This window comes from Muscardinus avellanarius (assembly GCF_963383645.1).
Source record: "Muscardinus avellanarius genome assembly, chromosome: 7".
In the NCBI taxonomy this organism is placed as follows: Eukaryota; Metazoa; Chordata; class Mammalia; order Rodentia; family Gliridae; genus Muscardinus; species Muscardinus avellanarius.
The window spans coordinates 27,699,534-27,725,644 of record NC_137793.1 but is presented as its reverse complement, the minus strand read 5'-3'; the positions used below and the strand labels follow the sequence as shown (position 1 = coordinate 27,725,644).

The window sequence follows — 26,111 nt, the reverse complement described above, 5'->3', positions numbered from 1 at the left end:
CCTTGCCTCATGGCAGGCTCTGATCCTGGCCTCGCTGGCCCCAGCACCGGCCTGACCCCTCGGCAGGCTCCGCTCAGAAATGATTTTACTCCAGGTGCCTATTGAACAAAAATCTTCCCATTTTCTTTGTTATGTGAGATCAAAAGTAAATATCACTCAAAAGAAGGTAAAGCCAGCTGGGTGTGGTGGTGCACGCTTGCAATCCCAGCATTCAGGAGGCTGAGACTTGAGGGTTGTGGTTTGCGGACAGCCTCAGCTGCTTAGTGAGGCCCTCTGCAACTCAGTGAGACCCGGTTTCATAATAAAGAATAAAAAGTATAGGGTAGGGGGCATAGCTCGGAGGTTGAATGCCCCTGGGTTCCATCCCCAGACCCGCAAAAAAAAAAAAAAAAAAAAGAAGGTAAACTTAGGCAATTAGAAATTTATGTTAACTTTATTTATAATTTATTTTTTATTAACATGAATAAATATACCTATCTTTTTGTGGCACTAGGGGTGGAACCCAGGGGCTTTCTACCTCCAGGATATACTCCCAGGGCTTTTTTTATACTTGGAAACAGGGTCTCACTTAGTTGCTGAGGCTGACTTCAAACCCATGTGATTCTCCTGTCTCAGCCTCCCAAGCACTGGGATTACAAGTGTGCGCCAGCATGCCTGGCTGAATAAATATACCTATTAATGGAGTCCAGGGTGACATTTCAACATACCACATGTATTGACTGAGTCAGAATACTTAATCATTCCTCTACCTATACCTTTCTTTATGTTTTGGGCCTTTGAGCTCCTTTGTTCCAGAGCTTCAAAATACATGTAGCAGGGTTTTGTGAGCAGGTATCTCAATACACGGTGAAACAAAAGTAAAAATTCCTTCCAACTAATTGTGTTTTAATACATCTTGCAAAATTGCTTTATCCACCCTACCCAATCACCCAAACTCTAGCACTATTTTACATTCAGATCAACTTTTTTTTTTAAAAAACCTCATTTCAATTAAGAGAGAATAGAGTCTACTATATATTGCTAAATAAACAAAACAAAAACTGATTCTAATTGTTAAAAACATTAATTGACATGCAGAAATTAAATAGATGCAGATGACATATAATTGAATATGACAAGTCAAGTCATATTCAATGTTGAGAGAAGTAATTTATTTATGGTGAGATAGAAATGATTATCGCCACAAGTAAAGATCAAATGTGGATGGTAAGGACATTGAGAATATGCTAATATGTAGAGTGACATATGATTGAGGAGAAAATCCACATAGTATTCTCAGAGACCAAAGTGGTTAAAATGGCCTGAATAGTTGGTGAGATATATCTATTGTAACTGCTGAAAAACTCTTGTTGAGATCCACTTAAATTTTTTCAGCAAATTTCTTTGGAGGCCATCAGGGATAGAAAAGTTATCGTAGGAAAAGACTGGAAAAGATAATGTCTATACTCTTTTATGGATGTATGGACCTTACTGTTCATTTTAACTCTGGAAAGCAAGCTATTAGAAAAGGGGAAAGAAAAAGCACAATGACGCTATGTAAGCTTGCAGCACATAAAGCTTTCATTTGCAAGGAGTTTCTCCAGTCATCAAGGTGGTTGGCAGTGGGGAATGGGAACTCGCTCCTTGGATCCCAAGGACACTCATGCAGGTAACAATCATGCGAGTATAAGCAATGTGTGCTCACAATTGTTTCAGGAGACAGGAGAGGCCATCTGGGTTCTCAGGACTTCACTCCACCCTGGGCTGTAGGAGCCTCCTCCATGCTTTCTTCACATCCTTGTTTCTCAGAGTGTAGATGAGTGGATTGAGCAGTGGGGTGACCACACAGTAGAAGAAGGACATTAATTTAGCCTGGGTACTTTTTTCTGGAGGCTGGATGTACATATAGATGGCTGGCCCAAAATACATGATCACGACCATCAAGTGGGAACTGCAGGTGCGGAGTGCCTTGGACCTTCCCTCTGCTGAAGGAAATTTCAGAACAGCCGTAGCAATCCAGGTGTATGAGATGAGCACCAGCAAGGGAGCCACTATTGCAAAAGGAATTGCTCCTAAGGTCAGGACCAGGTCATTAGCTGTGGTATCAGCACAGGCCAGCTTGATTAAAACAGGCACCTCACAGAAGAAGTGGTCCAGGGTGTGGTGCCCACACAGAGGAAGCTGGAGGGTGAGTGTGGCCTGGAGCAGAGAATTGGCTAGGCCACTGGACCAGGATGCAGCTGCCAGCTGCACACATACCCATGGGCGCATGATTAGAGAGTACCGAAGGGGCTGGCAGATTGCCACGTAGCGATCAATGGCCATCACTGCCAGCAGGGCACATTCACTGCAGCCTGTCCAGTGGAAGAGGTAAGCCTGTGTGATGCATCCCCAGGAAGCAATGGTCTTCTCTGGTCCCCAGAGGTTGACCAGCAACTGTGGCACAATGGTGCAGGCGACACATAGGTCCAACAAAGAGAGGTTGTCCAGGAAGAAGTACATTGGGGTCTGGAGTGTGGGCTCCACCAAGGAGAGAAGGATGATGGAGCCATTGCCCACCAGGGTGAAGATGTAGGAGACCAGGACCACTGCAAAGAGGGGCATCTCCAGCCAAGGATGCTCTGAGAATCCCAGCAAGACAAATGAGTTGGGGAAACTCACATTGTCTCCTTCCATCACATGTGTCTTATTTATGACTGGAAGGAAAGAGGTAAATGAGGAGAAACAGGAATTTTGACTTTCATTGTCAACATTTTCACACCTTCTACTGCATTGGTGGGATAATTGAACTAATTTTGTGAGACGTTCTCACCATATGCACCTGACTCTAAGTCTGTCCTAGTAGATGACACTGAAGTAGATAGATATGCAATATCAAAGATTTCATGTGAAATTTAACATAGAACCCAGTCAGCTCAAATATGTCTTTGTTTATGTGAAAAAAACTCTTCATTATCTTTCTCTTTTTTCTCTCTGTCACTCCACTATCCTTTCTGTGCCATACTCCATTAAAAAATTATTGCTGTCTTGTCATAAATACAGGGGCTTGCTGAACTTTGATTTGACACATTTTTTTGCTCCTTGTTTTCTAATTTTAAAGAGATGAAGAACACTGAAGGTCCAATAGATAGGCAAATGGTGGAGAGTGAGTGCAGCCATCAAAGTCTTTATCTTTCTGTCATGATGAGGACATCAAATGGCTTTATTTTGAGTAATCCTCTCTCCCTTGTTTTTTCTTTCTAACTTTTATGGTAAATATAGAAAACATAAAATTTACTATCATAACCTTTTTTTTTTGTGGTACTAGGGATTGAACCAAGGACATTCTACTTCTGGCATATAACCTCAGCCCTTTCTACTTTTTTTTTTATGTTGAAACAGGGTCTTGCTAAATTGCTGAGGCTGGTCTTGAACCTGAAGTCCTCTTGTCTCAGCCTCACTGGGATTATAAGTGTTTGCTACCATGCCCAGCTACTTTAACAATTTTTTTTTGTGGTACTGGGAATTAAACCCAGGAGCATTATACTTCCAAGCTACACCTACAGCCCTGTTTTTTATTCTTTATTTTGAAACAAGGTCTCACTAGGTTGTACAGGGCCTCACTAGGTAGCTGAGGCTGGCTGTGAATGTGTGATTCTCCTCCCAAGCACTGGAATTACAAGCATGAGCTACCACAACCCAACTACATTAACCATTTAAAAGTATGCTTTTCTGTGGTTTTAAGTACATCCACAATGTTTTCACAATCCTCATCATTATTCATTTCCAGAATCTTCTCATCTTGTACACTCAAAATGTATCTATTCAATAATGTCTCCCTGTTCTTTCCTGCCTCTGTACTATGGCAATACTCACTGATTTTCTAAATGTCTCATATAATTAGAATCATGTATTAGTTGTATTGTGATTAGCTTACTTTCTGAGGTAATGTTTTGCAAATTTCCGTATTGCAAGGTATGTCACAGTTTTCTACCTCTGGAGGCAGAATAATATAGCATTGTACCTGAGTACCACATTGTTCATTCCTTCATGTATCAATTGACACAAAGTGCTTCTATGGTTCTGCTCCTGTTCTTAATTCTGCAATGTACATAGTGCACAGACTCTTCTTCAGGATCCTATTTCCACTGAGTATGAATTCTATGGGGGTGTTTCTGGATCTAAAGGTCGTTCTGTGTTTAATTCTTTGAGGAAACTACTTCCTCACTTGTGAAGCTGCTCTGCCATTTCATTTCCACCGGCAGAGTATGAGTGTTCAGATTTTTCCATTTCTGTTTTGCATTCTTACGCCATTATAGTCACTCTGATTTCCCTTCTGTCTTCTAAACATTTTAAGTTTGACCTTTGTTTGGGTTTCTTTAAAAAGGATTTAAAATTCATCGTTAGCTTTAAATGTTATGTATTTATGTGGTACTATGTAATGATTTGATGCCCTTCTGTCTTCTAAACATTTGACATTTGTTTAGGTTTCTTTAAAAATGATTTAAAATTCATCATTAGCTTTAAGTATTATGAATTTATGTGGTACTGTGTAAAGATTTGATGCATATATATTATATGTAGTGATGATATATAAAAATATAAAATGATAAAATCAGGTTGTTAGCATTTCCATCCTCTGATCTTTAGTTTCCCTTCCCTTTCCGTAACAAGTGTTGGCCTGTCACAGCTGTTGGATACATGCATGCACAAATAGCTAGATACAGGAGTGACTCACATTGGAATATCTCTTCTTCCACTGTGTCAACTGAATCCTTCTCAGCTATTGCCCATGTAAATAATCATGTTAGACTGGCCTCCTCTACATTGCAGAGAAGTCATATCTGCTCAATTTACTTGGAAAGGACAATCATTTCACTTGCTATACAATCTTCTTTCTCTTTTCTCCAATGCTACCCAACATTCTATGCTTAACTGAAATTTTAGTTTATTTTAATCTGTTTGTCTCTAATATCATGTAAGATATGGAATAAAGAGATTTTTTAATCTGTTTTCTTTCTGATTTCATGTATCTCTTGGTATAGTATTTGGTGCATACTAGAGGCTCTGTGTGTGGTGGGATGTGTATTGTTTCACTCACTACTTGGGATTCTTTTTTTTTTTTTTGCCGTTTGTCTTTTCCTTCATTATAATCTTTGAGAAATCTGTATCTATTTTTATCTTTATCTATCTCTATATGTTTTTCAATCCCAATCTTTCTTTGAATATAAAATCTAGTGTAGTTGGGGAAATGGTCATAAATCTATATCTTTATCTTTATAAATGTTTTTCAATCCCAATCTTTCTTTGAATCTAAAATCTAATGTGTAGTTGGAGAAATGGTCATAATTCAGTTTGAGAACATGATCTCGGAATGGTTTTATTTTAGTTCCTGAGTTTTTACTTCCCATCATCTCCAATAGCCCACCCTCATGGGTAAGTGAATCTCTTTTGCAATCCTTCCTGGCATCCACTATAGGAGAAAGGAGTGTCACACACCTGCTGGAGCCTTCCCACCTTTCCACTCATTTACCTTGAGGTCAAAGAAGCAAAAGGTGTTGAGAATGAGGAGCCAGCAGTGGTACTGTTCAGACCTGGGTCAGAAAGATGCAACTTCTTTTCAGATGGTCTGGGATTTAGTGCACAGGGTAGTAGAGTAACCAGAATCCATCTAGGAGAGCCAATTTGTTGATTGGGAGGGTCTTCTGAGGTTTGTTCTCTAGGATCCTCTGAGACCTGAGTGACTACATATAGATAATTAATTCAGGAGTTAAGTTTGTACAAGAGGGATTTATATTATTTGTATTTGAAATACTTTGGAAAAATCTTTGCCCTGGGGAATATGGGTCAGTAAGCTGAAGGCAAAACTGTGAGACAATAAAATTGTTATACAACACAATTGAAACAGAGTCTCTAGCCAACTTTTTAAATTAATTTTTTTATTGATGCATTGTATTGACACATCATAATGGGGTAAAAAACTTGTGTAGGCATACATGCACACATCCCCCAGCCAGCCCCCACCCAGTCCCCACCTCCCTCCCTCCCCATCCCTCCCTCCCATGCTTGTTTTAGTGGTTGACTTCGATATGAATAAGTACATCATGCACTTTAAAGCATTTCCCTCTCCCCACCTCCCATCCCCACGGTTAGGTTGTCTTATTTGCTCCTCTATAGGATCTCTAGCCAACTTAAAAAAATTTTTAATGAGCTTCTTATTAAAGCAGATGTAGAGGGGAAAATTGGTGTCCATCATAGGGAAGTTTTGTTTAAATTTCACTGTTTCCCATTTGAGTACCAACCAAACTCACCTTTTCTTTGCTTCTTATGTTAGGTGTGATTGGGCTTTTTCAGCATGATATAAATTAAATGTAGACAATTTCATTGTAAATCACATGTGAAACACCCACCCTTCAACCCTGACACTGCTCCCAGGAGCCTGGGCCACCATGCTGAGGCTTTTGTCTATTTAATAATAGCCATTCTAAGAGGCTCCCAGTGATTTCTCAAAGTAGTTCTGACTTATATTTTTTGATAGTGTTGTTGAGCACCTGTTCATTTATTTGCTTGCCATTTGCACGTCTATTTTTGAGAAATACCCAGAGTCTTTGTGTTTTTAATCTATTTATGTTTTCCTATTGAGGTTTTTTTTTTTTTTTTGATGGTACTGGGGTTCCTGGAAGCCCTTCTACCTCCGGGCTACACTCCCAGACCTATCTTTACATTTTCATTTTGGAAACAGGGTCTCCTAAGCCAGCGCGTGCAGCTGGCTTTGAACCTGTGCGATCCTCCTGTCTCCGCCTCCCAAGCGCGGGGATTATAAGCGTGCTCCACCACACCCGGCTCCTATTGAGTTTTTAAAAATATATGTTTCTTGGTGCATTATAGTCTAACATCATAAAGTATATCAAGTTGAGAGTGACACATATGCACACAACACTTGGTGGGCTTCCTTCCTGTGTATTTTGTGTGCAAATATGTCCCTTTTGCCAGTTGTTTGCCTTATTACCCAGTTGGTTGTTTTCTTTGATGCACAGAATCAATACTTTGTTAAAATCCCACTTGTCTATTTTTGCTCTTGTTGCTTGTGCTTTAGAGCACATTTAATCACATATAAAATCATTACCAAAATTAATGTTAGGATAATTTTTTCTTAGGCTTTCTTCTAATAGATATACATGAACAAATTCCATGTTTAAGTCTTTATTTCAGTTTTAGTTTTTTTGTGTGAGATGTGAGATAAAAATCCAAATTTATTATTTTGCATGTGGCTATATAATTTTTTTAACACCATTTATTGAGAGATTATCATCATTATGTGTTGTTGGTAACTTGTTGATGAGCCATTGAGTGCAGATGAGTGGAATTATTTTGGGGATATTCTCTCATTTTTTATCTTCTATTCTTTTCATCTTATTCTGCTCATATGTTTTTTTATGGAAACATCAGTTTTTGACTATTCTTGCTTTTTTATAATATATTTCAAAATCAGGTAGTATGATGTCTCTAGCTTTGTTGTACTTGCTAAGCATCTTTTGGCTCCTCAGGGTATTCTGTGGTTCCATATCAATTTTAGGATTGTGTTTCTCTTTCTGTAAAAGATAACAGAATTTTAGGCTGGGCGTGGTGGCGCACGCTTGTAATCACCGCGCTTGGGAGGCTGAGACAGGAGGATCGCACAGGTTCAAAGCCAGCCTCAGCTACTTAGTGAGGCTCTCAGCAACTTAGTGAGACCCTGTTTCCAAATAAAATATAAAATAGGTCAGTAAGTATAGCCTGGAGGTAGAAAGCCTCTGGGTTCCACCACCAGTACCACCAGAAACAACAACAACAATAACAGAACAGAATTTTATAGGAATTGTCTTGAATATGTATATCTTGTTAGATGATATTAACATTTTAACAAAGTTAATTCTTTCAATCTAGAAATATGAGATGTTTTCTACTTATCAGCATCTTTAATTTTCTTTATCTCAAGATAATCAAGATAATCAATGTCACTGTAAGGTTAACATTTTTAAAACCCCATTATGTAGAAAGTGATTCATAAGTATTTTATACAATAATTTTCATAGCAATTTAATTTATATCAGCCCCAAGTAGGAAGCAATTCACAGTAAAAGTAAAAAACATAATGTATTCATACTGTAAGTACTATACACAAAGAAAATGAATAAAAGCAGTGTTGTCTACAACAATCTATAAATAAAAATAAATTTACTGTATAATTTCACTTTTATTAAGTTAAACTGAAAGGAAAATTAATCAGTAGTGTCATGGAGCAGATAGGGTTGACCCTTGTGGACTTATAAGGGTCATTTGTAGCATGAAAAACCGTAGTCAAATCTACTATCTTGAGTTTCCGGGAAGATGGCGACCGAGAAAAGCGGGGCTTAAGAGCCCTGCTAACAACCAATCTCCATTACCACAAAACCAGCGCCTTTCATAGCCAGAAAACACCATCACCAGAAAAACAAAAAAACCACCAGGCTCCAGAGAGAAAGCGGACTGAGAACAGAGCTCAGGGCCACAGAGGAGACACACGCGCCCGAGGACGCGGCAGCAGGGCCATACTGCCGGCGGCAGCGGCGAACTCATCGGACGGCTACAGCAAGCCAAGGTGAGCCGCTGCGGAACAGCCAGGCAGGATCTTTCGGCGCAGAGAGGATTTAAAGCTCCCAGTGGCTGAGCTCAGCACACGCTGCAGGGATTCAGAGTGGAAATCAAAACCAAAGAAGAAAAAATACGCCAGCCTCATGGCCGAGGGTGTGGCTGCGGCGCCATATTGCCACCGGCAGCGGCAGCAGCAGTGAATTCACCGAATCCAGTACAGCTACATCTGCGTACTCAAGAACAGTGAGTCAAATTGCGGGCCACAGAGGAGAAATCCCAGTACTGTACCTCACTGTACCCAGAGAGGGAGTGGTGGTGGCAGAGATATCACACCATAGGAGAACGTGCAACCTGGCACCCCTCCCCATAGTTTAAAGCAGCCTCTATCGACTCCCTGGGTCGGAGACTCTGTAATAAAACCCAGTAAAGGAGTAGTGGGGTCTGAGATACTAGTGACTCGAGATCCAGAACACCTTAAGTGAAGTCATAGTGACCCAAGGGAAGAACCCAGAGAAGGCACAAGCATCCGAAATCATGGGAAAGAGGAATAATACTGGAGCAATGAATACCGCCCACAACCCCACAACATCAGAACCCAATAAAACAGAAAATCAGAGATTTCTAGAAGATCAAATCAGGAAAATAACTGTAGAAATAATAGAGGTGCTTCGAAAAGAACTCAGAGAGAGCCAAAAAGAGATAAAGGATGCAATTAATGAAGTAAAGGCCTCAATTCAAAGCACAAACAACCGATTAGAACACATGGAGAACAGAATCTTGCTCTTAGAAAATGAGCAATCCAAAAATGAACGCATAGTTTCTAATCTAGAAAAAAATATCCGACAGCAGGAATCTGACATTGAAGAAATATGGGCCCATCTTAAGAGAGCTAACCTAAGAATAATTGGAATAGAGGAGGGAAAAGAAAGTGAAACCAAAGGGATCAACAATCTCTTCAAGGAAGTAATAGCAGAAAATTTTCCAAACATAGAGCAAGAGGTTGATACACAGGTCCAGGAAACTTATAGAACTCCCTTTAGACAGGATCGGAGAAGAGGATCCCCACGCCACATAATTGTCAAAATGACCAATGTGGAAGCCAAGCAGAGAATCTTAAAGGCAACAAAAACAAAGGGCCAAGTGACATTCAGAGGCAAACCAATTAGAATCACTCCAGACTTCCCAAACCAAGTCATGAGAGCCAGAAGGGCTTGGAGTAACATATTCCAAACTCTGAAAGAAAACAACTTCCAGCCAAAAATTTCCTATCCAGCAAAACTTTCTATCAAATTAGATGGAGAAATAAGAAGCTTCCATGACAAACAGAAGCTGAAGGAATTTATGTCTTCAAAACCAGTACTAGAGAAAATACTCAAAGAGATTAACTACAAAGAAGAAATAGGTAACACTCACCAGAACCAGAGAAACAAGATTTTCCATCCAACAGACAACTAAGATTGGTTATCTGTGGAGATTCATTATTTATGTTAGGCTTTTACCTATCTCTAAATTGTATTGTTTGCCTTTATTGTTGTTAATTTTTAGGATTTCTAGTTGGGATATTAATATACCTTCAGATATAGCACTTGGAAATATTTTATCCAATTCTATTAGTAACTTTTAACTCTGTTTACATTGTCTTTGGATATACAATATATTTTTTTATTTTTTAGGGAGTTTGTATATTCTTCTGTTGCCTGTGCCATTGAAATCATATCCAAGAAATCACTGCCAATTTCAATGTTGTGAGGTTTTATGACCCGGATTTTCTCCTAAAAGTTTATAGTCTTAAGATTTATATTAGATCTTTTATCTATTTTGAGTTAATACTTGTATGTGGGATTAGGTAAGGGTCCAATTTTATTCTTTTCCATGTAATTATTATTTTTCAACAATATTTAGTTAAAAGATTATTATTTCCACCACCAAATGTTCATGGAAACCTTGTCAAAAATAACTTGACAATATAGGGAAGAATTTAGCTCTAGGCTTGTATTTAACTCCAATGGTTTATATATCTGCCTTTAGAACAGTACTACACTGTTTCAATTATTGTAGCTTAATATGGTTTGAAATCAGAAAATATATATCTGCTAGCTTTGTTCTTCTTCAAGATCGTTTTGTTATCTAGAATTCATATTCCATATTAGGATAGATTTTTTTCTGAAAAATAAATATATAAATATATGATAGTTTCACCAAAAAAACAGAAAAAAATATGCTCTGGTAAGAAAGAAAGCAAAAAGAAATATTGAAATGTTATCTTTAAATCATCAAAAGCTTGGCATCAGACAAATGAAACTGTTATGTGAGATTATCATTTTTAATTTTGGATATTGCTATAATACTAGATGTCAACCACTAAGCCAAGCATGGGAGGGAGGGATGGGGAGAGAATGGGGTGGGGATTGGGTGGGGACTGACTGGGCAATGTGTGCATGTATGTCTACAAAAGTTTGTATCCCACTATGATGTATGAATACAGTACACCAATAAAATAAAATTTAAAAATAAATAAAATAAATAAAAAAATAAAAATAAATAAAAAAAATATTATTTTACTTTGAAAAAAAAATCTACTATCTTCCACTTTGATTAGTATCAGTTCCATTTTACCTAATTTAATGGAAAGAAGATGAGGAAAGATGATTTGAGAGAGCTGGTTCTAGTTTTTGCAGTCATTAGCTACTAGCTATTCAGTCTAGAGCAAGTATCAGTGTAAGGTTTAATTTTTCTCATATGAAAAATTAGAAGTTAAAATTACCTTTTTCAAAATGCATGCAAGATTGTATTTTTAAATCAGAATATGAACAGCTAGGATCAAAGAAAATATGATATATCCTATCTTCTGCTACTTTCAAAAGATTCCTATTTTGACTTAATACAAGTAGTAGCATCAATGTTGGTCTAAATGGTTAAATAATATTTGCAATAAAATTATTTTTGGAAGTTGTATGAAAAGCTGACTTTTTAATGAGGTGTTTTTGTCTGCAAGGTACCCTGTAGGAAGTGAGACTAGACAACTTGGACCACTGGGTAGATACATACAGCCATGTGAAAGAGGGTTTTTGATCTTTGTGCATCTACCCAGGGGCCTAAATTGTCTAGTCTCACTTTATTTATTTATTTATTTATTTATTTATTTATTTATTTATTTATTTTTTGTGGTACTGGGGGTGGAACCCAGGAGTTTTTCTACTGCCAGGCTATATTCCAAGACCTATTTTATATTTTATTTCAAAACAGGATCTCACTAAGTTTCTGAGAGCCTCACTAAGTAGCTGAGGCTGGCTTTGAACCTGTGCAATCCTCCTGTCTCAGCCTCCCAAGCCCTGAGATTACGAGCATGTGCTATCACGCCCAGCTTAGTCTCACTTCTTACAGGGTACAAGTAGTGGCCTAACACTAGCTTCTTGGTGTGGCACTATCTGTGTAGGAGGAAAATACATGTTGCATAGGAATAGAGAGAGGAAATAAGGTTCCTTTGACTTCTCAATGTCACAATGACAGTCGAGAGTATTCTGTATCTGTATTCCCCCCTAACCTTTTCTCTCTCACATAAGAGGGTTTGGATTTAACTCTTTGGGGCTACTTGCCTATTATACTTTCATAATTTTAACTTTGAGTCCAGGACCAATTGAAGAAATTGATATACTTCTGTTTTTACATAAAGCTCAGGAATCAATTCTCTCTTCTAGGAAACATGAGCTATGTGTTTGGAAACTCCCAATGCTACCTCCCTGGTGAGCTGTGTTTATATGTGGGAACTGGGCCAATATCTAGATTCTCTGAGGTCTTAGCTCTGTAAACAAATGGAGCCATTTTCCCTCAGGTCCCAAGACTATTCCAAATTCCCAAAGTGACCTAGGTATTAAAGTTGGTCTCCTGTCCACTTAGTATGAATCAATAAAATGGCATTGTAATCTATGAGCTCTTAGGTTAAAGGGAAGCCCCAAGCATACTTCCTTTTATCTCTGAGACCAGTCTTCCATTTTCTTAACTGCAGGGACCCTGAATATATGGTTGTGAGACAGCATATGCTGGTCTGGAATGTGGCACCAGGCCACATCACCCACTTAACTACAGAGAAGATGCCATTATGGCCATTTCTTTCCACAGATAATCGTATCTCCTCTAAATTCTGCTACTTAAAGTTTCATTGGGTCAGAATATATTTTTGTGCTCAATTTCCTGTTGGTTTTTAGTGAAATTTCTTTCGGAAGACCCAGAAACTAAAAGGGACTCAAGCTAGCTGTCTTGTCCCTGAGAAAACTTCTGGTTGATCTTTGGAATTGAAGTAAGGAGTGCTGACAGAATTTTAGGTCTTCTACTGTCTGAGAAGAAGAAGGGTGAGAATGTGGAAAGGAGCTTTGTTGTGGCAATGGGCCATATCTGTATTAGTCTCTTGTGCATATACAATTATCTTTGTAGTATTTTCTATTAGGGTTTATATTAGGTAGGGCATTAGAGTAAGGGTTTCTCAATACTGACTTGCAATTAGGAATTCCATTTTGGAAGGATGATACTTCATCAAATTCAGAAGTTAACAGAGTAGACCAAATTGTACAAAGAAAATTCAGAGTATATTGGAAGTGATTTTTATCCTTTGTGCTTCCCATTCCTACATGAGCCAGTCTGGAGGCATCTTGAATCTAGATGCACACACGACAAACCACTCCTTTCACTTTTTCAAATGAAAAGATAGCTGATGGAAACAGGAGTCCTCTGTGTTGTTTCGTTTGAGTGTAGTCAAAAATTGAGCATTGCTGAGCTTCTCTGGCAGTTTTGAGAATAACCACAAGCTTTTCTCTGGAAACTGCTCAGAATGATGGACTATATTGTTAGGCTTGTATGTGCAGCTTAGTGGGGGTGGGGTACAGTAGCAAATGATCAACCTTAAACAACCACAGCCTAAAAGGGCGAGAAATAGATAGCAAAAGGAAAGAATGCAGAGTGAGTGGAACTTTGAGTTAATGGCTGTGTCTGGCATGCGGTCCTTGCTTTAATATAAAGATGTCATGTGCAGGACCAGGTGTGGTGGCTCATGCTTGTAATCCCCACGCTTGGGAGGCAGAGATAGGAGGATCGCGCAGGTTCAAAGCCAGCCGCGCTGGCTTAAGGGACCCTGTTTCCAAAAAATAAAAATGTATAAAATAGGTCTGGGAGTGTAGCCCAGAGGTAAAAGGGTTTCCAGGAACCCCAGTACCACCACACACACACACACACACACACACACACACACACACACACACACACACAAAATTTCATGTGCACATTGGCTGTTTGTGTGACTGCTCTATCAGGGAGGCCACTTGTCTCTACTGTGAAGACTCTAATGCCTGGCCTGGGTACCTTGCAGTGCTGCAGCAAGGATGGCCTGAAACTGGGTGGAAAACCTCTGCAAAAAGTTTAATGTTTTGTTAAACATGAAAAGGGTGATTATTATTTAGAATGTTCTGTATACCTGAAATATCAATAGAGAGAAATATAACTCTATGACTTGCTATTACTAAAGCCCACTCAGTAAGCATAGAAATAATTTGGCTTGTTATCCATGAGTTGGTGTGGTTTGGGCATAAGCTTTGATTAGATACTCAGTCAAACTTTTAGGTCAAAGGAGTTTCCAAAACTGGTTTGTTTATAAAAGTTTGTGGTAACTAAAATCTAATCGTATTTGGACACTTAAAAAACTCCATCCCTTGAAATTTTATGATTCTTAGTTCAAGACATAAGCAAAAGTACATGAGAAAGTAGGATGCATTGATTCATAGTTGAATGCCTGATAGCGATACAGAGGAGAACCTATAGGTAGATTCAGCATCTTGGGCTGAGATTATAAAGCATTTAAAAAATAGCTTTGAAAAGATGATAATAAGGTAAGTTTGCAATTTTGGCTGATAAGTCAGGCCCTAAGTAATATCCATTGCTGAACAATTTATGTCATTTTCAATTAGCTTGTTATTATCACTCCTGGGGTCTCTTAAACTTGGATGAAAATTCATGATGGATCTGTGAATACAGAAGTACCAGATGTTCTTCAAAACCAACACAAGTAAAATGTGTGTGTGTGTGTGTGTGTGTGTGTTTTCCTTGTAATAATCAGGCAGCTCTGAAGGTCTCCCCATTCTTTGGCATTGCTGATAGTTCCTCTTTATACCCTTTCATGGCCTTGGCTGAGAATCCAGTGTCTGCATTACTGAACTGAAAGTTACAGAATTCCCCACTGCAGTTTTCAGCTGGGTGGAGTTCATAACAACTCTACTGTCAGGACCCACAGGTGGTGCTAGAGGCCACATGTCCTTCAGGTACTCTCACGGCTACTACTTTCTTCTTAAATGTTACCGGATGTCTTTGGCTATCATTGTGGTGGACACAGTCTTGATAAGACACTGGCGCCATAAGGCTGACTGTCTACTGTAGCCCTTGGCTAGACTGTTGCAGCCATGAACAGCTCCAAGTGATCAGAGTGGTCCCCAGTGTTGCCAGTCACTAGGCATGTGAGGTCTGAGTGAGGACTTGGAGAGAGCTATCTTCCTTTCCATCTTGCTTGAGAAAAGCGGATACACCCACAGACAAGCTGGGCTGCAGACCTATCTCTTAGAGAGGCAGAATCAAGTCTGTAATTTCACTCCTTTTGTAAGATTAAAAAAAAATACCGTGTTCTGTCTTCCTAAACTACTTGCCATTAAGGAGTTGCCTGATGTGTGCTGTGAACTCATGGATTGTCCTGGTGTCATACATCAATTAAGGCCCTCATGCCTTTGCACATCTGCTTCCTCTTCTTGAAACATTTTGCTCAGTCTGACATATGTTAAGTTCTTGTTATGTGAAACACAAACAAAAAATAACTCTCAGAGCAACAGTCTCCTTTGCTATAATTTTTTTTTCTACAGGGTTCTCCCTGATAGATTGGAAATAATTTGCACAACACTAAGCCTTTCAACAAATCTTCTTTAAACTGAGTTTTTAGCCACTTATCCCCCACCCACGTTGTCATTATTTGTGTACATTATTCACCAAGGAGAAAAACTCTAGAATGAATTTATTCTTTATTCTTCAGGGGAATCAGGTATACTGCTTTGCATAGAGTTGGCATCAATAAGTATTTTTTTTCTTAAGTCAAGAAAGGGAAAATGACTCTTAATTTCACAGTCTCATAAATACAAATTGGAGAGTACTGGCTTCAGTCTTTATATATTTTCTTACCCATATCTTGTGCTGTTTCTCCTTAACAGCTGGTGAAAATTATGGGAAGGGACAATGTCAGCCACCCACAGGCATTCATCTTGGTGGGCTTTTCTGATCGGCCTCGACTGGAGATAATCCTCTTTGCTTTCATCTTGGTGTTCTACATCCTAACCCTGGTGGGAAACACTGCCATCATCCTGCTGTCGATCATGGATGCCAGGCTCCACACACCCATGTACTTCTTTCTTGGCAATCTGTCTTTTTTGGACCTCTGCTTTACAACAAGCATCGTCCCTCAGCTACTGTGGAATCTTTGGGGCCCAGATAAGACCATCACCTACCATGGCTGTGTGGCTCAACTCTACATCTATATGGTGTTGGGCTCAACAGAGTGTGTCCTGCTGGCTGTCATGTCTTATGACCGCTATGTGGCCGTCTGTCGGCCTCTGCACTATGCAATCATCATGCACTCACGCCTCTGCCTGCAGCTGGTCAGTGTGGCCTGGTGCTGTGGCTTCCTAAACTCTTTTGTCATGTGTCCTCAGACGATGCAACTCTCCCGGTGTGGGCGGTGCAGGGTGGACCACTTTCTCTGTGAAATGCCTGCTCTTATTGCCATGTCCTGTGAAGATACCATGCTGGTAGAAGCCTTTGCCTTTGCTCTGGGGGTTGCCCTTCTCCTTGTGCCCCTCTCCCTGATCCTCATCTCCTATGGCATGATTGGTGCCGCTGTGTTGAGGATCAAGTCAGCAGCAGGGCGCAAGAAGGCTTTCAACACCTGCTCTTCTCACCTGGCAGTGGTCTCCCTCTTCTATGGGACCATCATCTACATGTACTTGCAGCCGGCCAACAGCTACTCACAAGACCAAGGCAAATTCCTCACTCTCTTCTACACTGTTGTCACTCCCAGCATCAACCCACTCATCTACACTTTGAGGAACAAGGATGTAAGAGGGGCAGTAAAGAAGCTCCTGGGGTGGGAGAAAGGGGCTGGGGAAGCTTAATGAAGGGAATGCTGGAGTGATACAGGTTGGGATGGTGTCCCTCATCCCAAATACTTGGGACCTCAGGTGTTTTGAACTTCAGATATATATATTTTTTTGGTGAGGGGGGATTTTGGAATCTCTGTAATATGCAATTAAATATCTTGTGGAGGAGTTCCAAGTCTAAATATTAAATAAATTTATATTTCACATATACCTTAAACACATATTCTGAAAGTAACTTTATACAGTATTTTAGTGCACCTATATTTGGACTACAATCCACCTCATGAAGTCAGATGTGGAGTTTTCTACTTGTGGTGTCATATCAGTGCTCACAGTTTTGAATCTTATAGTATTTTGGATTTTCAGATCAGGGATGTTCAACCTGTATAGTGGATTTGCTCCAGTTACATTCTTTGTTATGTCTGTAGTCATCTGAAGAACGAATACTGAGAGAGTAGAGTGGACACAAGTGTACAGAGACCTTTGGGTCTGACCCCAGTCTGGGCCTTCTGGATATGGAGTGGCTTCCTCTTGTTCACAGGTGCCAGCTTTGGGTTAGCTGTTCTACCTTGCAGTTTCCTCATTTTGTGATTTATCCACAACTACAGGGACCTGAAGAACTCTTTCGGGCTGCCAACAATACTGACATATTCTGCAGACTATGTCATCAAAAAGTGAGCAACATGACTTTTTCCCAGAGCTCTGTTATTTACGAGAGAGGTGGGGTTTTAGAATGTACGCCACTAACATAAGTAAAATAACAGCACAGTGTCCTAGACCTGGGATGTTTCTCCATGAGTGGAGAGTGTTCTTTAAGTTGTTTTCTGAAAAGGAAGGATTTGCTCCATCATTTGCGATGCTGCTTGAATAGCTAAAGTATTTCTAGGAAGGATAACTAGAATTAGGAGTGCAAGTCTTTGTAAAGAACAGAGCAAATGACATTTAGGTAGAATGATGACTTTGGTTTCCTTATCAGGTTACTTTAGATAGCTATAAATATTTTGCTTCAAAAAAAGCTGTTTTATATTCAGGTTAATGACCTCCCCCACCAAAAATAACTCTGATGGCTGATCTCAGAAAATCAGTGCATCTCAGAATTGGAAGCTGAAGCATTTTCAAAACTTGATTCTTTTCCATGTAAGTATTATTTTTCAACAATATTTAGTTAAAAGATTATTATTTCCACCACCAAATGTTCATGGAAACCTTGTCAAAAATAACTTGACAATATAGGGAAGAATTTAGCTCTAGGCTTTTATTTAACTCCAATGGTTTATATATATCTGCCTTTAGAATAGTACTACACTGTTTCAATTATTGTAGCTTTATATGGTTTGAAATCAGAAAATATATATCTTCTAGCTTTGTTCTTTTTCAAGATCGTTTTGGGTATCTAGAGTCCATATTCCATATTAGGATAGATTTTTTTATGAAAAATAAATATATAAATATATGATAGTTTTACCTAAAAAATAGAAAAAAATATTCTCTGGTAAGAAAAAGCAAAAAGAAATATTGAAATGTTATCTTTAAGTTATCAAAAGCTTGGTATCAGACAAATGAAACTGTTATGTGAAATTATCATTTTTAATTTTGGATAAACTGCTATAATACTAGATGTCAACCACTAAGCCAAGCATGGGAAGGAGGGATGGGGAGGGAATGGGGTGGGGATCGGGTGGGGGCTGACTGGGCGATGTGTGCATGTATGTCTACAAAAGTTTGTATCCCACTATGATGTATGAATACAGTGCACCAATAAAATAAATAAATAAATAAATAAATAAATTAAAAAAAAGAAACCTTAAGATACAAATTTTCAAACATTCCCCAACTTCTTGAATAAAAATGTCAGGTATGCATCTAGGTACCACTGTTCACTGGTGATTGATTTGAAAACCATTGTTTAAGGGATAATGAAAATTCAATTCCTGTGCTCACCCAGGAATCTACTTGCCATGTCCTGAACGTGTGACCACATGAATGGTATCTGTGGATACCATTTCCCAAGTTTTTTTTTTATACTTTCACCTAAAACCTTCTATATCCATGATAATTATGTGACAAATTTTTGATAGATTCAGTTTAATAAGTACTTTTTAAACACACTGTATACTTTGGATTTCTAAGAAAATCAAAGAAAACAACATGGCTATAAAATGCCTGCCTGCTCATACTTCCTAGTATGCACTGTGCTCAGATCCTTGTTGTGCATTCCAGAATTGGCACTGTGTCAGTGGACAGTGCCCAAGCAACAAAATCTTAGTATTAGATATAGTCAACAGAGAATGGTGTCAGGAATTGGCTGACTCATAGGCAAACTGGCTAGCAACTTCTGAGCTTTAGTTTGACAAACTTGGTTCAACTGATTTATCCTTAGAGACTTGTAAAACTGACTCAAAATAATACCCCTCAAATCTCATCATTTGAAAAGAAATTGGAATAAAGAAATAATCTAATAATTGGAGAGCAATAATACTTTTATATTATTGTCAAAATATATATTAGTTATTAGTTTAATAACCATAACTACAGTATTGTAATATTGCTTATGGTTTTGTTATGTTATTAATAATAATATTATTTTATTATACTGAAGGAATAAAGTGAAGAAGAGAAGGGATGGGATAGTGAGAAAATATCTGGCCAGAAAATTAAGCTAGAATGCTGAGCACAGTGACACATACCTGTAATCCTAGTACTTGGGAGGCTGAGACAAAGGATCACAGGTACAAGAACAACCTTAGCAACCTAGCAAGACCCTGTTTCAAAACCAAGTATAAAATAGGGCTGAGGGTACAGCTTGGAGGTAGAATGTCCCTGAGTTCCATCCCTAGTACCATAAAAAATATTGAGCTATAACATGAAGTTGCATAATCCTTAAACCTTGAAAAATGTATGGGAGAAGAACAGATTATAATAGTTTATAAAAACAAGTATTTCTGCATCAAAGACAGTTTCATCATGGCAGAGAGGTGAACAGAATTAAGATTAACTATAAATGGTCTTAAATCCTGAATAGAAAGGTTTCAGGTGAAAAGGACAGTAAATGCTCACTGGCAGAGTATTTACTTGGGGAAAGAAGATACGCCACATATCAGAATTTGCACTGGGAGAACAGAGCTCAGGGCCACAGAGGAGACACACGCGCCCGAGGATGCGGCAGCAGCGCCATACTGCCGGCGGCAGCGGCGAACTCAACGGACGGCTACAGCAAGCCAGGAGAGCCGCTGCGGAACAGCCAGGCGGGATCTTTCGGCGCAGACAGCATTTAAAGCTACCAGTGGCTGAGCTCAGCACACGCTGCAGGGATTCAGAGTGGAAATCAAAACCAGAGAAGAAAAAATACGCCAGCCTCACGGCCGAGGGCGTGGCAGAGGCGCCATATTGCCACCGGCGGCGGCAGCAGCAGTGAATTCACCGAGTCCAGTACAGCTACATCTACGTACTCAAGAACAGTGAGTCAAATTGCGGGCCACAGAGGAGAAATCCCAGTATTGGGCCTCCTGGGACTTGACCCAGTGAGGGAGTGGTGGTGGCAGAGATATCACACCATAGGAGAATGTGCAACCTGGCACCCCCCATAGTTTAAAGCAGCCTCTATCGACTCCCTGGGTCGGAGACTCTGTGATACAACCCAGTAAAGGAGTAGTGGGGTCTGAGATAATACAGACTCGAGATCCAGAGCACCTTAAGTGAAGCCATAGTGACCCAAGGGAAGAACCCAGAGAAGGCACAAACCTCCGAAATCATGGGAAAGAGGAATAACACTGGAGCAATGAATGTGCACAACCCCACAACATCAGAACCTGATAAAACAGAAAATCAGAGATTTCTAGAAGATCAAATCAGGAAAATAACTGTAGAAATAATAGAGGTGCTTCGAAAAGAACTCAGAGAGAGCCAAAAAGAGATAAAGGATGCAATTAATGAAGTAAAGGCCTCAATTCAAAGCACAAACAACCGATTAGACCACATGGAGAACAGAATCTCGCTCTTAGAAAATGAGCAATCCAAAAATGAACGCATAGTTTCTAATCTAGAAAAAAATATCCAACAGCAGGAATCTGACATTGAAGAAATATGGGCCCATCTTAAGAGAGCTAACCTAAGAATAATTGGAATAGAGGAGGGAAAAGAAAGTGATACCAAAGGGATCAACAATCTCTTCAAGGAAGTAATAGCAGAAAATTTTCCAAATATAGAGCAAGAGGTTGATACACAGATCCAGGAAACTTATAGAACTCCCTTTAGACAGGATCGGAGAAGAGGATCCCCACGCCATATAATTGTCAAAATGACCAATGTGGAAGCCAAGCAGAGAATCTTAAAGGCAACAAAAACAAAGGGCCAAGTGACATTCAGAGGCAAACCGATTAGAATCACTCCAGACTTCCCAAACCAAGTCATGAGAGCCAGAAGGGCTTGGAGTAACATATTCCAAACTCTGAAAGAAAACAACTTCCAGCCAAAAATTTCCTATCCAGCAAAACTTTCTATCAAATTAGATGGAGAAATAAGAAGCTTCCATGACAAACAGAAAGTGAAGGAATTTATGTCTTCAAAACCAGCGCTAGAGAAAATACTCAAAGAGATTAACTACAAAGAAGAAATAGGTAACACTCACCAGAACCAGAGAAATAAGAGTTTCCATCCAACAGACAACTAAGATTGGTTATCTGTGGAGAATCATTATTTATGTTAGTCTTTTACCTATCTCTAAGTTGTATTGTTTGCCTTTATTGTTGTTAATTTTTAGGATTTCTAGTTGGAATATTAATATACCTTCAGATATAGCATTTGGAAATATTTTATCCAATTCTATTAGTAACTTTTAACTCTGTTTACATTGTCTTTGGATATACAATATTTTCTTTTATTTTTTAGGGAGTTTGTATATTCTTCTGTTGCCTGTGCCATTGAAATCATATCCAAGAAATCACTGCCAATTTCAATGTTGTGAGGTTTTATGACCCAGATTTTCTCCTAAAAGTTTATAGTCTTAAGATTTATATTTAGGTCTTTTATCTATTTTGAGTTAATACTTGTATATGGGATTAGGTAAAGGTCCAATTTTATTCTTTTCCATGTAATTATTATTTTTCAACAATATTTAGTTAAAAGATTATTATTTCCACCACCAAATGTTCGTGGAAACCTTGTCCAAAATAACTTGACAATATAGGGAAGAATTTAGCTCTAGGCTTGTATTTAACTCCAATGGTCTATATATCTGCCTTTAGAACAGTACTACACTGTTTCAATTATTGTAGCTTTATATGGTTTGAAATCAGAAAATATATATCTGCTAGCTTTGTTCTTTTTCAAGATCGTTTTGGGTATCTAGAATTCATATTCCATATTAGGATAGATTTTTTTCTGAAAAATAAATATATAAATATATGATAGATTCACCTAAAAAAACAGAAAAAAAATATGCTCTAGTAAGAAAGAAAGCAAAAAGAAATATTGAAATGCTATCTTTAAATCATCAAACGCTTGGTATCAGACAAATGAAACTGTTATGTGAGATTATCATTTTTAATTTTGGATAAATTGCTATAATACTAGATGTCAACCACTAAACCAAGAATGGGAAGGAGGGATGGGGAGGGAATGGGGTGGGGATCGGGTGGGGGCTGACTGGGCGATGTGTGCATGTATGTCTACAAAAGTTTGTATCCCACTATGATGTATGAATACAGTGCACCAATAAAATAAAATTAAAAAAAAAACAAAGAATTTGCACTGGATGTGCTATGATCCTAAGAGCCTGGCAAACTGTACCAGAATGGCAATGTACTACATACTAATGAGAGAAAACAATATTTGCATTATACCATTCCTTCTTGCTTCTGACCAATAGATTGTAACCTTTTTGGGGAGCTACATGGGGAAGCAAAATGACCAGAAAGTGGCTTGTTCAGTGTGTAAAATGAATAATGGGGATTTGATATCAATCTCCATGAATATTTAATGACATTCATTTCTGCTAATAAATAATACCTAATCTTGTCTAGTGTTTATTATATGCTGGGTACTCTTGTAAACATTTTGCCTTACATTGGTCCTTTGGATTCTAAAATCACTTTGAAGAGAGATGAAGGTACAGAGAAGCTGTGTAACTCAGCACACAGCTTATCAATGCTGGAGCCAGCTGTGATTCCAGTGTGTCTGGAATTCATTCTATTCTTTGAACCCTGGCACACACCATGTTCTGTTCACAGTTGACTTAACAAACAATATATGTGACCCAAATTTAAGCTAGGTAGCAACCTTTGGCAGATGTGATATAGTTTAAAAACTGAGTTGAACTGGATCAATGTGATAATTTTGTCTTGGATAACTAAGTTTATTCAAGCTCAAATGTGATGGCCCCAGGGAGAAAAACACAAATTCTAATTGCCCAGAATAAGTACTTCTAAAATGCTGTTTAAGTGTGTGAGGTGTGTGTGTGTGTGTGTGTGTGTGTGTGTGTGTGTGTGTGTGTGTGATGATGCTGGGGATTAAACCCAGGGGCATTCCACCTTTGAACTACACTAACAGTCTTTATTATTTTTATTATTTGTGGTACTAGGGATGAAACCCAGGGGCATTGTACCTCCAAGCTACAGCCCCAGCTCTATTTTTTAGTCTTTTTATTTTTTTGAAACAGGGTTTCACTGAGTTGCAAAGGGCCTTGCTAAGTAGCTAAGGCTGCCTGCGAACCGCTATCCTCTGGTCTCAGCCTCCCAAATGCTGGGTCTTATTATGTTTTTACTTTGAAACAGGGTCTCTAGGTTGCTGAAGATCTTGCTAAGTTGCTAAGGTTGCCTTGAACCTGTTATCTTCCTGTCTCAACTTCCCAAGTACTGAGATTACAGGAACGCACCACCACATCCAGCTTTGTTAATTTTTTATATAGATTGAAAACAGAATAAAGAGGTTATGGCAAACCCCTTGTTACAATTGCATTGGTCAAAGAGAATAGCCCAGGATGTGGGTTTGGGATGGTCATTTATGTTGTTCTCACCAGGAAATAACTGTACTAAGAAGAAAAAGGCTTTTACTGTGGTTATTTATTATTTTTATGAATCCAGGGAGTCATCATAAAGCTACATACCAAGTCAGAGTTATCCAGGTGGCTATTGTCTCATGTTTCCCGAGGAATAAGGACTAAGGGATTTTGTGACATTTAAAATTGTCTTTCTGCTGGGTGTGGTGGCGCATGCTTGTAATCCCCGTGCTTGGGAGGCAGAGACAGGAGGATCCCTCAGCTGGCTTAAGAGACCCTGTTTCCAAATAAAAATATAAAATAGGTCTGGGAGTGTAGCCCTGAGGTAGAAGGGCTTCCAGGAACCCCAGCACCATAAAAAAAAAATCGTCTTTCATAAGCTGGGCGTGGTGGCCCATGCCTGTAATTCCAGTACTGGGGAGGCTGAGACAGGAGGATCACAGGTTCAAGGCCACCCTCAGCAATGTAAGGTCCTTTGCAACTTAGTGAGACTGTTTCCAAATTTAAAAAATAAAATATAATAAAATAAAATAAAACAAAATAAAATAAAATAGGGCTTGGGATGTAGCTCAGAGGTAGAGTGTCCCTGGGTTCAGTCCTCAGCATGGAAAAAAGTCCCTTTTCACTACCTTGAATTCCTGTGAGATTATTGTTTCATTTTTATAGTAATATTCATCAAAGTTTCAAGAGTTGATATTTTCTTTTTTAACTTAAAAAATTGGAACAACTTTCTATACTGAAGAAATACTAAATGGCCAGTAATTCTTAGAAATTCTGACTGTTGGGCTAGGGAAGAATCTCAGTGGTGCAAGTTAGCAAGTTTTGAAAACAACAATCACTCCCCCCCCAAAAAAAAAATAAAACAGAAAAAGTTTTCTTGGAAGCTGCCTCTTTCAGGTGATTTTTTACCCCAGTAATGCATTATTTTATATTTTAACATTTAGAGGGAAGTTTTTCCTCCATCTCTTTTGAAATAATGGGTGGCATGAGGTAATGCACCCTAGGTACCACTTGTCTTAGTTATGATAAAGACTTCTAGAGATAATACACAAATTCAGCAAAATAGCTGGATGCAAAATCAACTTATAAAAGTCAATAGCTATTCTATATACCAACCAAAAGTCCACTGAAAAAGAAATCTGAAAAATAATTTTATTCATAATAGTCCCAAAGAAATAAAAAACTTAGAATTAATCTAACCAAGGAGATAAAAACCTTGTATAATGAAAGGTATAGAATACTAAAGAAAGAAATTGAAAAAAACTTAGAAGATGAAAAGACCTCCCATGTTCTTGGATAGGCAAAATTAACATTGTCAAAAGGTCACTACCAAAATGGCAGTGGAAAACTGGATATTCATATGTAGAATGAAATTAGACCCCTGTCTTTCACCCTGTACAAAAGTCCACTAAGAATGGACAAAAGACCTAGAAATTAAACCAGAAACTTTGCAATTACTAGGAGAAAACATAAGAGTAACTCTCTAACAGAAAGGCTCTGGTAGAGACTTCCTCAATAAGATCTGTAAATCTCAGGAAATATAAATGAGAATCGATAGATGGCATGGCCTCAAATTAAAAAACCTGTGCAGCAAGGGAAACCATCAAGATAGGGATGAAATCTTTGCCAGCTACTCCTCTGATAGAGAACTAATACCTAGAATATACAAAGAACTATAAAAAACCTTAACATCAAAACAAACAATCCACTCAGGTAAAAATGGGCTATTGAAATGAATAGTCACTTCTCAAAAGATCAAATGGCCAAAAAAATGTAAAAATCACGTTTAACATCATTAGCAGTCAAGGGGATGCAAATCACAACTACTGAGATTCTACACCACTCTAGTTAAAATGGCAATTATCAAGAATGCATAAAATAATAAATTATGGTGAGAAAGTGAGGAAATAGGAACTCTTACACACTTCAGTTAAATGAGGAGAGAAACCACTAGAACAGTGGAAGAAGATTAGGGGGGGGAGAAGAAAAAAACAAGGCTTGAGGAAGGGAACAGTTCAAATAAGGTTATGTCCATACATGAAGATATCACTATTAATCTCACTAACATGTATGGGAAAGGGAGGAATAGAAACAGGGTGGGATTAGGAGGGAAATTCACCAAGGGATATGTTCATATATGTTTTTATCACTTTGAATGTAATGTATAATTACAATGCACTAATAAAAGTGTTTTAAAAATGTGTCCCTCACAATAGATTCCACAGCAGGTTCTACTCAAAGGCACAACATACTTTAAATCCTCTAGCTTGAGTTATACTAAATAATAGAATCGCTATAGATTATATTATAGCTAAACAGGAAGTAGTCTATGTGGTTGCTAAAATTTTCTGTTACATATGGATGAATAA

General features: G+C 38.5%; 2 protein-coding genes across 2 annotated transcripts in view; one reads left to right on the top strand and one right to left on the bottom strand.

The window, feature by feature from the left end:
* Positions 1-1,728: 1,728 nt before the first annotated feature.
* LOC308265031 (uncharacterized protein) overlaps positions 1,729-26,111 on the bottom strand; it is a gene marked incomplete at both ends in the record, with an annotated part of 54,128 nt that continues 29,745 nt past the window's right edge. The window contains one exon of the mRNA XM_080698660.1: positions 1,729-2,675. Within this exon, the coding sequence (XP_080554786.1) occupies positions 1,729-2,675 (947 nt within the window). The remainder of the gene's footprint in view (positions 2,676-26,111) is intronic.
* On the top strand, positions 15,819-16,763 carry LOC308265242 (putative olfactory receptor 2W6; the record flags this gene model as incomplete). The annotated part of the gene is made up of 1 exon (XM_080698839.1): positions 15,819-16,763. The coding sequence occupies one exon, from the start codon at positions 15,819-15,821 to the stop codon at positions 16,761-16,763; it is 945 nt and encodes a 314-aa protein (XP_080554965.1).